The 15,389-nt window shown below is 41.7% G+C and overlaps 1 protein-coding gene across 7 annotated transcripts in view; it reads right to left on the bottom strand.

Annotated features, from left to right (window-relative positions):
• Positions 1–14,140, bottom strand: part of herc1 (HECT and RLD domain containing E3 ubiquitin protein ligase family member 1) — an 87,521-nt gene extending 73,381 nt beyond the window's left edge. For 6 of the 7 annotated variants that reach the window (XM_061277309.1, XM_061277315.1, XM_061277312.1 and 3 more), the window contains exons 1-7: positions 13,949–14,140; positions 10,045–11,021; positions 7,809–7,904; positions 6,993–7,187; positions 2,824–3,135; positions 2,438–2,534; positions 768–911 (exon numbers count right to left, since the gene is read on the bottom strand). In XM_061277309.1, the coding sequence (XP_061133293.1) occupies positions 768–911; positions 2,438–2,534; positions 2,824–3,135; positions 6,993–7,187; positions 7,809–7,904; positions 10,045–10,995 (1,795 nt within the window). In that variant the 5' untranslated portion in view covers positions 10,996–11,021; positions 13,949–14,140. Of the gene's footprint in view, positions 1–767; positions 912–2,437; positions 2,535–2,823; positions 3,136–6,992; positions 7,188–7,808; positions 7,905–10,044; positions 11,022–12,946; positions 12,999–13,948 lie in introns of all 7 variants that reach the window. The other variant, XM_061277311.1, reaches the window with a different exon arrangement.
• Positions 14,141–15,389: the final 1,249 nt, after the last annotated feature.

The following is a 15,389-nucleotide window of genomic DNA, read 5'->3' as shown; positions in this document are numbered from 1 at the left end:
GTTGTTGCCTCTAGGGGTGTAACGATTCATCGATACACATCGATTAATCGATATAATGCTCTACGATTTGTTGGCATCAATGCTAAACGTAAACATCGATCTATATCGCCCGTTTTTGACCTCGGACATTAGACGCGACTTTATTTTGAAAGCCAGTTCATTGTTGCTTGCTTCCTCTTTCCAGGAGTAGTGCGCGGCGTGTTGTGTTGTGAGCAGAGCAGGCACGTGAAAGGGGAGCCGACAACTACGCGGCTCCTGGGCTGGTGCTATGGCTAGTGTCCAAGAAGACGAGGAAATTCGCTCGCCTTTGGGCTTCAAGTCATTCGTTTGGAAGCACTTTGTAATTTCCTAAATAAAGAGTTTGCAGTACCTTGTTGATTTTGCGTATGAATTGTTATAAATCAGGATATTGTTCTATATCGATCGTAGAGCACTATATCGTGATGTATCGTGAATGAATCACAGCAGGCTTTAAGATATCGGCAAATATCGTATAGTGTGTCATTGTATCGATATGATATCGTATTGTGACAAAACTCGCAATTTACACCCCTAGTTGCCTCCATTCTATTTTTATTTTAAATTGCCTATCAAGATGACATGTCTGTTCTTGGTGTTGGATTTCATCAAATAAATCTCCTCTAAAACTTATACTCCAGTGCGACTTACATATGTATTTTCCTTCTTTATTATGCATTTATGGTTGGTGCGACTTGTACTCCAGAGCGACTTATAGTTCGGACAATACGGTAAGTGTTTTTACACACCATTATCTCCTCCTCCAAACGACCAAACAGTACGGCCATCCTTTGACAGTGCAATTGTATGAGAGCTACCACATGACACTTCTCCCACATTGCTGATGTCTTTGACCAAGGTGGGAATGTTTCGGCTGTTGCTGTCACCATGACCTGCATTTAAAAGAGACAAAATCATGGACTGTATTATACAAGGCAAGTACCATTCTCTTCCACCACTATTAATGCCAGACAGGAATATCTGCGTAAAAAAATATTTGTTTATGATTGTATCGTTAAATTCATACTTCTAACACAGTGGTTCCCAAAGTGGGCGGTACCGCCCCCCTGGGGGCGGTGGAAAGCTCTGGGGGGGCGGTGAGGAAGAAAGGGGCGGTAGGGGGGCGGTAGGGGGGCGGCAGTCGATTTGTACACAACACGCACGCCGCTCTGGCCCAGTCAGATACGACAGCATAGCTACAAAAGCAAAAGCTCACGTTTGTAATTTCAAGCTTGTAATGTTCAGAATTTTATCTTATAATAAAAACCGCATTCTGGCGGTCAACATCATCTTGAGTTCAAGTCAACATGAAATTGGGGACTCGCCAGAACGCGCCGTGTTGTGTTGTGTTGAGCTGGTTAGGGCAATGGTCCCCAACCACCGGGCCGCGGCCCGGTACCGGTCCGTGGGTCACTTGGTACCGGGCCGCCAAGCCGCACAGAAATTTTTTTTTTATCGACGATCAATTAATTCAGGTCAAGACGCTCGTCCCGGTCACGTGACATGTTTCCCCAGTCGAGCCCGCAAAGCTAATATGTGGCGACAGGCTAACTAACCAGGCAGTGAAGCATTCAAAACTGCTTCAACACATGGAGACCAAGCAACCTGCAATAAAAGACAAACCTTAAATCACTTCGGGTGTCATTGTCTCCGATTACGTCTAGATGGGACCGGCTCGTTTCTGAGAAACAAACTCAGTGCTCCCACTAATTCAACGTAATGGTAATGATATTATAAATGTATTATTTATTTATTTATATAAATGTATTATTTATTTATATAAATGCCGGTCCGCGAAAATATTTCTGACATGTAACCGGTCCGTGGCGCAAAAAAGGTTGGGGGGGGTAGGGGGGGTAGGAGGGGGGCGCTAGGAATTCACTGGGGAGCCAAAGGGGGCGCCAGCCTGCAAAAGTTTGGGAACCACTGTTCTAACATATGACAGTTTTACAGGTACAGGGAATTTTCTGAAAAAAATGTAGCTCTGATAGAAAAACAACAGCTGAGCTGTTCTTGTGCATCAATCCACAATGAAACCTTCGTAGATGAGCAGCTACTCTCCGTCGGTTTGACACTTCACGACACGTCAAGGCAACTCAAAATCGGCTACGACACACTACGTTTGTCTGCGACACGTCTATCAACTCGTTAGCGGGCTATATTTCTGTCGTCTAATGGCATAACAAAACCTAGCCGAAACAAACTTGTTAAACGTTTAGAGAAACGTAATGCAAAGCTATTAAAAATCTAAAAATTCTAATGAAAAATGTAAGTTAAGCAATCAATACAAGAAGACATAAAGCCCAACCCGAAGAAATCAAATGTGCTGTGTTATTTCTGCTGCAATAATGTGTGGTGTACTTGCAGCTGTTGTTGGAAAACATCTTCTCTAAATGTGTGTTTCAGATAAATGACATACCCAATCTTCCAAAATCACCTTCCCCCCATGTATACAGCTCTCCATCTTCACTGACTGCAGCACTGTGTCTGTAGCCAGCAGATACACATACCACCACCTCATGTAAAAAAAGAAAAAAGCTTCACATATCTTTATCAATGCTGGTCACCATACACAAGTTGGTTTACTTTTCTTTCATGTCACAGGAACTATTATAGAATGCAGCTCAAAACAAAATACAATATAATCTGTAATTTTATGTAGCATCTATTATGTACTGTACTTGCATTTGAATCAGTACAGGAATCCAGGAAGTGATCGAGAGGGAAGGCAGGATGGTAATTTCAATATGTAATGGAATTAAATTTGTCGCTAAAACTGAAGTAAACTGGCTGAAACTGGCCTACCTTTCCTTGTAACGGTCCTTGGATAAGTTTTGGGTATTTCTGTGTCGAGCTGTTCCCGTGACCCAGCTTGCCGTAATCGCCATCACCCCAGCTGAACATTTCACCTTCCGTAGTGAAGGCCAGGGTGTGGCCATCCGAGCCCTTGGATGACGACACCTTTTTGATGGCACGGTGGGGTTCAAAGGTCAACTTCTTCAGTGTGGACTGGTTGTTGGAGTCCCCGAGGCCTAGGCGGCCGTAGCTTCCCTTCCCACAAGCTCGCACAGAACCATCAGAAGAGATTACAAAAGTGCAGTATTGGCCTGCCTCAATCTGTTCAGGAAAATTCAGTGAATGTATTTAGCATGAAAACATATGAACAATCACCTCATCACAAACTTGTTGGATCAATGATTACAGCATGTGTAACAAACGCAATCCACTTCTTCACTTGAGTGAATACTATGAGTCGTTTATGAAAAGGTCCCCCAAAGATCATCGTCAAACACACATCTGGGTGTGGTGAAATTTGTCCTCTGCATTTAACCCATCCTCATGTGATTTTAATCCATCCCCTGGGGGAGAGCGGAGCAGTAAGCAGTAGCGGAGCAGTAAGCAGTAGCGGAGCAGTAAGCAGTAGCGGAGCAGTAAGCAGTAGCGGTGCCGCGCTCGGGAATCATTTGGTGATCTAACCCCCCAATTCCAACCCTTAATGCTGAGTGCCAAGCAGGGAGGCTATGGGTCCCCTTTTTATAGTCTTTGGTATGACCCGGCCGGGGTTTGAACCCACAACCTTCCAGTCTCAGGGCAGACTCTCTACCACTAGGCCGCCGAGCTGAAGACATTTTGATTGAACCTCTGTTGCAGAAATTGGTGGTAGGCTAGCAACATGTGGTCTCTTTGTGGCAACAAAGCACATGCTTCAAAATGCACGCACTTCAAACTTAAGTTCTGGTATTCACATATTAGTTCACCACTACATGGCACAAGATTCTACATACTGTCTATAGTAACCCTAACCCTATAAGAAGTTAAGGAAGATTGCGCTTTCCCTTCAGTGGCTCCATCCGCTGAGCTCTTGCTAGCAGGGCTGGGGGGGGTATCATGTTTGTACGGAATTTTGTCATCTGAAGAAACAAACTTAGCTTCACAGTACATGGCAGAGATGGGACCAAGTCACACATGTGCAAGTCTCAAGTGAGTCTTAACCTTCAAGTCTCAAGTAAGTCCCAAGTCATTTTTTTCTTGGGCAAATCAAGTCAAGTCCTTAAATAGGTCAAGTCAAGTCCAACTCAAGTCCTTAAATAGGTCAAGTCAAGTCCAAGTCAAGTCACCTTATTATTGCAATTTTACCCCCAGAATCTGATTTTAGTAACGTGAAAAGACAAGATATAAGTAACTTTAAGTAACCATCATTGTCCAATGTGTCTAACCTGTTTAAAAAATATGACAATAATTTGGATTTGCACTGTAATTACTGATATTCAGTAAAATACACCATGGAATCAAACAAAAAAGAAATTACATCATACAATGATTGACAGCTCAATCTAAACAAATGAACGTCTGCCGACAGTGTCTGACACATTTGAGTTGCAAATATGAAAAAATAATCTGAAAAAAATCTGAAAGAAGAAACACATTAAGGAGCATTAGAAACATTTTATGTTTCATCTGTAACATCTGGAGACACCAGAGCTCTATAAACTTCAAATGGACAATGTTAGAGTGGTGCTCACTCGAACTTATCTTGCAAGAACCACACGGGAGGCAGTATGCTCTTTTTAAGCATTTGCAAACGGAGAGCCATTCGTCGCTGTGCGTACAGCGATGATCGAATGAGGTCTGTCTCTGGCCTCTTGCAAGAGCATTTTTATTAATAAGAAACAGGGTGGGGGTGAGAGTGGACTGGATGGAGTTGAAGCCCTTGACCTCCAGTCAAAGCATTGCAGGGGGTGTTTTACGACGTTGTGTAGGATACGTTATTACAGGTTACATTCCAACATAAGCATAAAACTAATCTAGCTAGGTTATTCATTACAGGTTACATTCCAACATAATCATACGATCAAGATAATCTGGAAAACCCTGACAGACAAACTTTGAAGTTGTCGTCTGGCTGTCTGAAATGTTTCTGTTGCATATCTTGCACTGTGCTGTCCGTCCTTTGCCGTCATAAATGTTTGTGCATGTCTGATATAAAGTGGCATGATTCTCCAATAAACACGTTATTTAGGTAGAGAGGGCACGACTGATTGATTGACAGGGTAGCGATCCAATCATGACAACGCCATTCTCAGCCTGCGCTCCTACTGTGTTATCGATATTACCGTTTTTTTCCGTGTATAGTACGCAAAATTTAACTAATTTATTGTCCTAAAATCTGGGGTGCGCATTATACATGGGTACAAAAAAATTTGTAATTTTTTTTTTTTAAATCTTTTTTTTTTTTTTTTTTTTTTAAGTCCCAATGATCGTCACACACGTAGGGAGGCAATGGGTCCCATTTTTATAGTCTTTGGTATGGTCTTAACTAGGCTGGATGTAATTTTTTTTGTTGGCGTTGATTTCTCCGACTGCCCGTAAACGCACCACCGCGCTCCGTGCGCGCACGGGACAGCAAACGAGCAGGTGATCAAGCAAGCGTCTGATACGAGAGCATTGCGGTCGCATGGAGCGTGTTTGAAGTGAACAGCAGAGAGGAAAGGCAAAGTGTTGTGAAATAAAATGCACAGAACGGATGCGCAAGACACGTCAGCTATATAAAGAGCGAGAGTTGTTTTCTTCCTATTAGTTTCAATTCACAGTTTAATTAGCAGTTTCAATCAGCAAATAACAAAATGCGTATTACAGGTAATATTTGATTTCACAACACTTTGCCTTGTTCCTTTGGTCTCTGCTGTTCATCCTAAAACACAAAGGCGCTCTTTAAGCAATGCGACAGTGAGCGCCCGGCGCGCTGCGGTTGCGCGACCGCACCAAATTAAGCTCCCTGCGCAGTGCGCACTGAGGTCCACTTAAATTTTAGAAAGTACATCAGGACTTTAAAAATATCTTCTAAATTTCAGCGACGGCTCTGTCACAATAATCAACCAGCGCGGTGCAGTTGGGCGGTCGGCGGCGCGCTACGGTTGAGCGTTCTCTCGCACGCTCTCTCTCTCGCTCTCTCTCGCTCTCGCACACACGCAAACGGGATATCATACGGAGGCCGCCATTACAGATGCGCAGAACGGATGCGCAAGACACGTCAGCTATATAAAGAGCGAGAGTTCAGTTCTCTACCTAAATCCGTATTACAGGTAATATTTTATTTCACAACACTTTGCCTTGTTCCTTTCTTCTCTCCTGTTCAATTCAAACACGCTCCATGCGACCGCAATGCTCTCGTATCAGACAAGGCTTGCTCGATCACCTGCTCGTTTGCTGTCCCGTGCGCGCACGGAGCGCGGTGGTGCGTTTACGGGCAGTCGGAGAAATCAACGCCAACAAAAAAAATTACATCCAGCCTAGTTAAGACCATACCAAAGACTATAAAAATGGGACTCATTGCCTCCCTGCGTGTGTGACGATCATTGGGACTTAAAAAAAAAAAAAAAAAAAAAATTAAAATTTATTTTTAAAAAAATTCATAAAAATTGGGTGCGTATTATACATGGGTACAAGCTTTTTTCCAGCATCAGCATGCCATTTTTAGGGGTGCGTACTATACATGGGGGCGCACTATACACGGAAAAAAACGGTACTTTTTTAAATGTATTATTAATTTTATATTCAAACTGAAAACATAAACTAAATAGCACTGAAGTCATTCAAGTCATCGTGTCCCTAGTCAAGTCAAATCCCGAGTCTTTAACTTCCAAGTCGAGTTTTTTTATTTTTTGTCAAGTCACAAGTCATCAAAATAGCAACTCGAGTCGACTCGAGTCCAAGTCACAGTGACTCGAGTCCCCATCTCTGGTACACGGGGACAGAGTTTTATTTTTATGATCACAGCAGGGCAATGGGTCATTACAAACAGAGCACCACATTGTATTGAAGCAAGCAAGTAGCAAGCAACCCTTCCAAAGACAGACCAACAGCCCTTATGACCCCTGAAGCTGAGAAGCAAAATTTAACTCAGCTCCAGAAGTCAGTGCAGAAGTCAAGAGTGTACAAAGTGCACCAGAGTAAATATTGGATGTTTGCCTTACCGTCTGCGCATCAGCAAAACTGGGAGCCAGCTTAGGTTGCAGTATTTTTTCCTGTGTACCCTCCACGAGTTGATGGCTGCTGTTGCTTCCCCACACATAAACCTCACAGGTTTCAGATACTACAGGTGCTTCACCAGTCTGGATGCTGTCTGGACTAACACAAGTGCGAGAGTAGTCGGATGCCATTCGACATACCTGGAAGAAAAACTTTACCATTAGGGGAATGTCCTACAAATAGACTTCTAGAGTAAATTGCATCACAATTTTGCAAAACAATCTACGCAAGCTGGATTCATACATACACATAAATGAATATATGTTATGTATGTATGTTCAAATGGAATTTTCTTTGCAGAACAGTTTTCAGTAAGGTAGAGGAGCTGCACTCCAATTAGGAGGAGCTTTACTTTTTTAATTTAAATGAAAGAATCAGAGACCTAAAATGTGGGACGATTATACATTTAGAAAAAGAAAAAAACAGACGACACCAACAACTCGTAGTTAGAATATAACGGCAGCAATTTGTCTGCTGATTATATTAATATGTTTTCAAATAATTGAATGTTTGGCAGTTTAAAAGTTATGGTGTAGATAAAGCACCATAAGTCTTCTGCAATGTCAGGGCAATTTTTTTATTTAGTTTCCGGGAAATACAGATGAGGGTTATACCCTCTCCGAAACAACGGATCCACTCGGACGTGATTCGCTGTCGCCACGAGTGACGAATGGAAATTATAGGGGTGAGTCCAGGCCGTAAATATATATGTATGCACAGTGATAGACAGGTGAATTAGAAAAAAAAACATATTGTCTTACTTCTTCAAAAAGACAGAGTGCTGCCTCATACAATGAACAAAGCCCATCAGGGTTCCGTGTAGGTTCCCTCCATTGACTGCGATCTGCCGAAGAGCCCTGAATGATCAAATTCACAGATGACATTTTATGATTATATGGATCTTATCACGCTAACAAACAAGGTTATACTGTCCAGTTCTAATCTGAGTAAACGGGGCAACTCAATTGTAGTGGTTGACAAATGGCGTAGCTTAAAGAGGCTTTTCAATTTAAAATAAATAATAATATATATAAACAATATATATAATAATATAATAAATAATAATTTGTAGTATTTGCTAAAAGTCATTATGACTTGACAGTAGCACATGATAAATAATGATCGTTCATTTCTGGCCAGATTTTATGGCTTAAATTGGATATAAAGAACGGCACACCACCCAATAAAACAACAATTTTAATACTCAAGTACCGTATTTTCCGGACTATAAGGCGCACCTAAAAACCTAAAATATTCTCAAAAGCCGACAGTGCGCCTTATAGTCTAGTGCGCCTTAAATATGGACTAAACTCCTAAATTCAAACTGGCCCGAAGCATTGTGTCATGAAATCAAGCATAAGTGGCCTGCTGAAGACTATGAATCATGAATCAAAAAGACTATGGATCATTATTTTGTGATTATAAAGTCATTTGTTGCATCTGAAGTTGAAATAAAAAAGATAAAATGGAGAATGATTTGATTTGGATTAAAAATCTGATTTTAAAAATACGGTAATCATTTAGAACATTGTTTAACTTTAAACTTCCCAGTGCTCTAATTTCAGACTATCAACAGTCATTATTCTGATTTTTATAGTTTTTCATGAAAGCAGACGTATTATCATTGGTGTGTAATCAAAATGGGAACTTTGCAACATCTGTTTTTACTTTGAGAAACAATGACCAAACCAGGAACTGAATCAAATTCAAAAAGGCTGGTGAGTACAACAATAGTCCCTCTTGTGTGACATAGCTTACTTTTTGTTCAGTTGTGTTTTATCACTTAACAATACCTAACCCTAAACACAAATTAAACGGGAAACAGTAATTGGGCAAATAATGCTTTTGTAATACACTTCAATGCAAAATAAGATTGTATCTGATTATTTGATAGAATTCATTCTAAAACTATTCGATAGTCACAGCCCTAGACGCAAACGTCATCATCATTTGTCACACACGAACCGATACACCCCAACGACTTTGTGCTGACGTGTTACCTTTTTACGCAAGAAAAACACCTAATTCCTGATAGAGACCAACTATAACACTAAATGCTATTTGGTTTAAAGAATATTTTTGTGAGGCATTATAGGTATCCCTGCAATGAGTTTACAACAAAGGCTTGACAATTTCTGTCAATGATTGGTTGTTTTTCCTCAGGTGAGGTGAATTCTTGCATTATAAATGTGAAGACAAGATGGGCACAGAACCATCAGATTTTTGTTCACAGATATTTATCAAGTACAGTGATCCCTGGTTTATTTGGAGAAATCCATTCCAGAACCACCCGCAATAATCGAAGATCCACAAAATAGAAACCGTATATGTATTTATGTATGTAATCACACACAACTCGATTGAATCTAACAGCACATAGTGTTTATTGTTGGTCGCTAGAGGGTAAAGTTGTATTGCAGGTTTATTTTAACCGTTGGTTTACTTGTCAAGCAATGCAAAGTATCCACCATTCAGGATTAACACACTACACTAACCCGAGAGAGATCATGCTGAGCGAAACCAAAGTGAGTCACAGTAGCGCATGAATCTCCTGTTGCATTGTGGTCCTATACACTATATTAAGGTTTTCTAAACCCTCCCCAATACTTTTACGCTACTTAAACCTTTCCCATTCCCTTAGTAACCATTCCCACACTGTTCTGTACATGCATTGTACTTGTACAGTAAATAAAAGAACACATAATATTATCACGTGATCTCCTCCTATACCCCCGGCGCTAGTCCTCGGTCAGCACATTGCTCACAGCCTTCCCCGTGCTATCAGCGTGTATTTAAACGCCGTTCTCCCGACACGTACAAAGCCGCGAAATAGTGAAGCCGCAATAGGTGAAGCGCGAAGTGGCGTCACTATACTTCTGTCAAGTCCTAATGATTGTTTGAACAAATATGGCTAACTCCCACTTCACTGCTTATCAGTAGAGGGGTTACAACACACTAAAGCCACAAAACATTTATTCTACCTATTAATTTACTTACCAATGAGCGTCTCATCTGCATTAGGATGTTCATGAAACAATCGTAGCCAATGAGACCCTCCTGGCTCTGTAGCACTTTACTATGTTCCATAGTACTAAGCACAGCTGATGCTGCCAGTGCCATCTCAATCCATTCGAGCAAGTAGCGAAGGGAACCCCTCTGGGAGGCGAGTCCTAGCAGTAACTCTGAAGCTAGCCGGCGACCTAAAATATCTGCCCCAGAGTTTGGCATAGTAACTCCTTTGAGAAACGTTGTGACCTGGGCCAGACAGTCCAGGCCCATTGAAGGGATCTTACTCTCATTGGCCAGAGAAAGGGGTGGCAGGGAACTAACTACATCGATGGCCGTACGGATGACATCATTGCACAAGTTTAAGTTGGCACCGGGTCCCCCACAAGGGCTTGGTGGAGGAGGCATCATCCAGCTCTGTCGCAGCAGCGCAAACAGAAGGCTGAGGCCGGTGCGAACGCCCATCTCAATGAGTGCATCGGTGCTAGAGCGAGGCCGCTCACTGACACAGTGCAGATCACTGGAGCCTGAGTTGTTCTCTGGAGAGTGCTGCTGCTGCTTGACCTTTCCCTTGTCGTGGTACTTGTTGGAAAGTGCATAGAATATACGTTGAAGAACCAAGACACGCTTTCGCAGGGCAGCAGCAAAAGGAGAGTCCGAGCAGACCATCTTGGCCAAGGCCAATTGGCTGCCCAGGAGAGCATCCAAGTAGTGCTCCTGTTCATCGCTGGAGAGGGACTCACGCTCAAAGTCGGGCAGTTGGGGACCCTTTAGACATAGCACCTGCTGGGGTAGCAGTACAACCTCCTTGTTGGCCAAGAGCTTCGAGTAGAGGACAGAAACACCCTCTCGCGTGGCTATCGACTCGCTGTCCTCTGTGATCCATGAGCTGTTTAGGTGCTCCAACCATTTGAGTTTTACTGGCGGGATCATTAACGCCATGGCACGTCACTCTGGAGCCATCAATCCTGGAAATGTGAATCACATAATGCAAGATGTTAGTGTTGCGTGTAAATCAGGGTATAACATACAAGTGACTCAGGGCAAAGGGTGATCTTGACTGGTTGCCCCCCAATCACAGTGCAAACTTGAAATAGGATTTAAGTGGAAATTGTTCCCATCACACATGTACAGCTGAAAGGATCGGAATAGTGAGCACAATTATCTTATTTTTACTGCTGACTGAAAACAAATGCATTCAAGATCAAATGATAAATGAGCAAAATTTTATCGAACAAATCCCCCCTCTATTCCTGTGAGTATTTGGAACAATTGTGATTAATGGGGTTTCATTTTTCTGGTCGTGAGCTATTATATTGATTATTCAAACAGTAAAGCGATAAATCCCTAAACTCAGATGTCAATTTGGGTTTTGCATGTGCACTGTACACTACACTAGGAATATTGAGAAAAGATGAAACATAATTCAGGGCTAAAGCAAAACCATCGGCTGTAGCCAGTACAACAATTTTTGTGATCACGGGATTACTACATAACAGATACATAAACCGATGGGGGGGTGGGGACAGCAGATGAGATGATGGCAAACATTTAGTTTTAGATTAAGATCTCCAGTTTAGATTTGAGTAAAAGACCAGAACGTAAGACCCCAAAATAGTAGTGACGTCAGCAACAATGCCAGAGGGCAAAAGTGAAGGTATCACACTCTACTGCTTTACAGAGGATATAAACAAGTCATGACCCTAAACATAAGAGCTCATTGCTTATATATGTAATGTCCATGTCTTAGGCTTGTGAAGCATCTTCTGGGAATGGCTCACTAATCTTCACTGAATAACATGGCAGCAGCAAAATGATCTCATCTATTTAAAGACAAGAAATCATGACACCCCTAAGCTACTATATGTAAAACGGTGGCCAAGAATGGTGTTCATGGGAGGACTCCATGGAGGAAGCCACGGCTGTCCTTAAAAAAAAACAAAAAAAAACCTTGCTGCATATGTAATGTTGGCAAAAAAAGGTACTCGACAGAAGTACCAGTAAAGTATTCTGTGGACTGATAAAAATTGAATTTGAGAGGAATACACAATGTCACGTGTGGAGGAAAAATGGAACAGCTCAACAATATCAAAACCTCATCCCAAGCATAGTGGAAGGATGCATCATGGTTTGGGGATGCTTTGCTAATTACTTAGGGACTTGCCAATTTGCAATCACTAATGGAAAAATATATTCAAAAATGTATCAGAATGTTTTGCAGGAAAACTTGAGGCAACCTGTCAGACAGCTGATGCTAAAAATAGGATGGATGTTGCAACAGGACAATCATCCAAAACACGCAAGTAAATCAACTTCAGAATGGTTTCAGAAGAACAAAAGAAACATTCTGGAGAGGTCAAGGCAGTGAGTTATACCAAACATCCCACTGCAAAAACACTGAATGAGAAATGGTCAAAGATTGATCCTGATCAATGTGCCAGGCTGATCTGCTAATATATGGTTATAGTTACCTGGTTGAAGTTATTGCTTCCGGGGGGGCAGATATTAATCATGTATTCCTCCCCCCCTTCTGTCATTGTATGCAAACATCATTAAAAATATGAAAACCTATACATTAATGCAGATCCTGTTTTTCATCTGTGTCATTTTGGAGAGAAAAAATATATATAGTTATTTTATGCTGAAACGTGGAGAATTCTAAAAGCTTTTTCAGGACACTGTAAAAATGAATGCAATCACTCACTGCTGGACTTACACTTAATCCTTAAAAACATTCTTTGTTGAATGACACTGGTAAAGTTTCATTTGATAGTTTTATAGATACACCTCAGTCAATTGGTAATTCCATGCACACGGAAACTATTTGACATTATGAAACGATGAAGCAAATTAAAAAACAGCCTTTCACAACCCTTTTCGCATACATACGTACATTGACAGTATGCAGTATTTTCATGTACAGTAGTTCTTCACCACATGGACCTCTAAGTGTAATACAGAGAAGATACATTTACAACAGTACAAATACTCTGAGAAAATGATCCACACCTTAATCAACAGCCAAAAACTGTAAATATTATCACCCTTGTATTTTTTGCATATTTCTTCTTGATTCTTAACAAAAGTGATACAGAAAATAAACGATGCAGACATCATATTTACCTGAAAATATATCTATGGTACTCAAAATACAGTGAAGGCAAACGATTAGCTTTGATGACACACCGATAAGGTTCCACACAATGCCACAACTTTGAGCAGTTTAGGTGTTTTGGGTGATAAGAGTACGCCAGTATTTATAACAGCGATTATAACAACAAGGCACGGGTCAATTTAACAGTAGCAATGGGCCATGCTAATGCTAGCGCAAAATTTGGTTCCAGTGTGGTAAACCCCTGCCCAACGTTACTAAAAGACGCCACAGGTCAGCTATTGCAACAAAAGCTGTTGTTTTCAGACTGAGAAAGGGTTGCTGACTTTCTTGTTGTATTATGCTCGACATTGTATTATGACAAACAGCTTCATAAACCACGGAGAGCATAAACACAGGACACGTAGGTACTACCAACTCATGGATGTCATCACGCGAGGACTGTCAACTTGCTACTTATTACGAGTGAACCAGGAAGACTACTGTCAAATAATGCCAATGTTTACGTAAGCTATCATACATGCTAAGTTTCCTTACGTCACTGAGCTAGTAGAGCAATATCGCCCCAGCGATCAGAAAGGTAGCCAACACCCTTATGTGCAGGTATGACGAGGGAATCGTACAAGTTGTGCATTGAGTTAGGATACCTAAATAAAATTCCATGTTAGTAATAAATGATTAAAAAAAACAACAACAGCTATATTAGTTGTGCTTTCTGCAGTCTCATAGCAGGTTAGCATACTGGCTACGCTTTATAGTTAGCAGGGATAAACGCTCGCTTACCATCAAAAACTGTCAAAGGTCTCCTCTTTTGTTGTGTTTATGAGGGAATATGAAACGGAGTCATATTGTCAACATGAAGAGTTCAAGTAATCTCCGCAGGATTTAAAAACGCTTCTGAGCACAGAGACAGGGCAGTGCATGCATGTCCATGCCTTCTACCCGCCTCTTCCGGTGCAGTGAGTGCGGCGGAGCAGACGACCGCTCCTCAGTCCCACACAGAGAGAGCCTCAGCCCCACCGAGCCCCAGCCCAGGACTGTGACGTATACGCGTGGGAGCCCAACTCCCCATCTCACCCTGCCCAGATCAGTTTTGCCTGGGTGATTGATGACTTTCCAACATGACTATGTGCTGTGGAGCCACTCATTCAGAAAATGCAAATACTAGCAATAGTTAAGGTTGTATAGTATTGTAGTCTATACTCTACAATAAAGATGTATTCTGTCAAATTGTATTTGTTGGAATTACTATAGCAACAGAAAAACAAATGCACCTCCTGTGCTTACTCCAGCTTACTCCCACAATCAGTTCTGGGCTGGCCCTCGGTCATATCGTCCAGATGCCCGGTGGGCCGCCATTTTTGGGGGGATCGTTGCAGTTTTTAGTAATTATTTTCCTACTCTATATCAGATAACGCAGAGGTGTCAAACAATTTTTTTTCATGGGCCGCATTGTAGTCATAGGTTCTTTCGGAGGGCCATTATGACCAACCCAAATAAATGTATGAGCACCTCATATTATATACAGTAAAAGCTCCAAAACAAATAACTCGTTTTCAAATCAGACGAGTCAAAAATGGTCAAATATTTTAAAATAAACATATTATTAAGAGTAAAAACAATTTGCAATTCTAGTAATGACACACGAATTTGATGCACAATTTGTCTTCGCGGGCCACATAAAATGATGTGGCGGGCCGTATCTGGCCCCCGGGCCTTGACTTTGACACCTGTGAGATAACGTAACGTCACTAGAGCAGGCGTTTTGTTTACGAGGTTTTGCAAGATTTGCATTTTGGTCGTTAACAGCCAATCAGACTTTTACATAAGCAGTTTTCTCCGGGCACTCCGGTTTCCTCCCACATCCCAAAAACATGCTTGGTAGGCCGATTGACCACTCCAAATTGTCCCTAGGTGTGAGTGCGAGTGCAAATGGTTGTTTGTCTCTGTGTGCCCTGCGATTGGCTGGCAACCGGTTCAGGGTGTCCCCCGCCTACTGCCCGATGACGGCTGGGATAGGCTCCAGCACGCCCGCGACCCCAGTGGGGACTAAGCGGTACAGAAAATGGATGGATGGATGGACATCTGAAAAGCACAATGACTTATATCTTTGCAATTTATTTGATACGTTTTACTTTGGTTTGTTTTTGTTTGATTTTGAATGTTTTACATTATCTTCGCAATTTATTTGCTACGTTTTACTTTAGTTTGTTTTTGTTTGAGT

The sequence above is a fragment of the Syngnathus typhle genome, linkage group LG4 (genome assembly GCF_033458585.1).
Source record: "Syngnathus typhle isolate RoL2023-S1 ecotype Sweden linkage group LG4, RoL_Styp_1.0, whole genome shotgun sequence".
Lineage (NCBI taxonomy): Eukaryota > Metazoa > Chordata > Actinopteri > Syngnathiformes > Syngnathidae > Syngnathus > Syngnathus typhle.
Note: the sequence above shows the minus strand (reverse complement) of the source record. Positions and strands in the feature narration are given on the sequence as shown.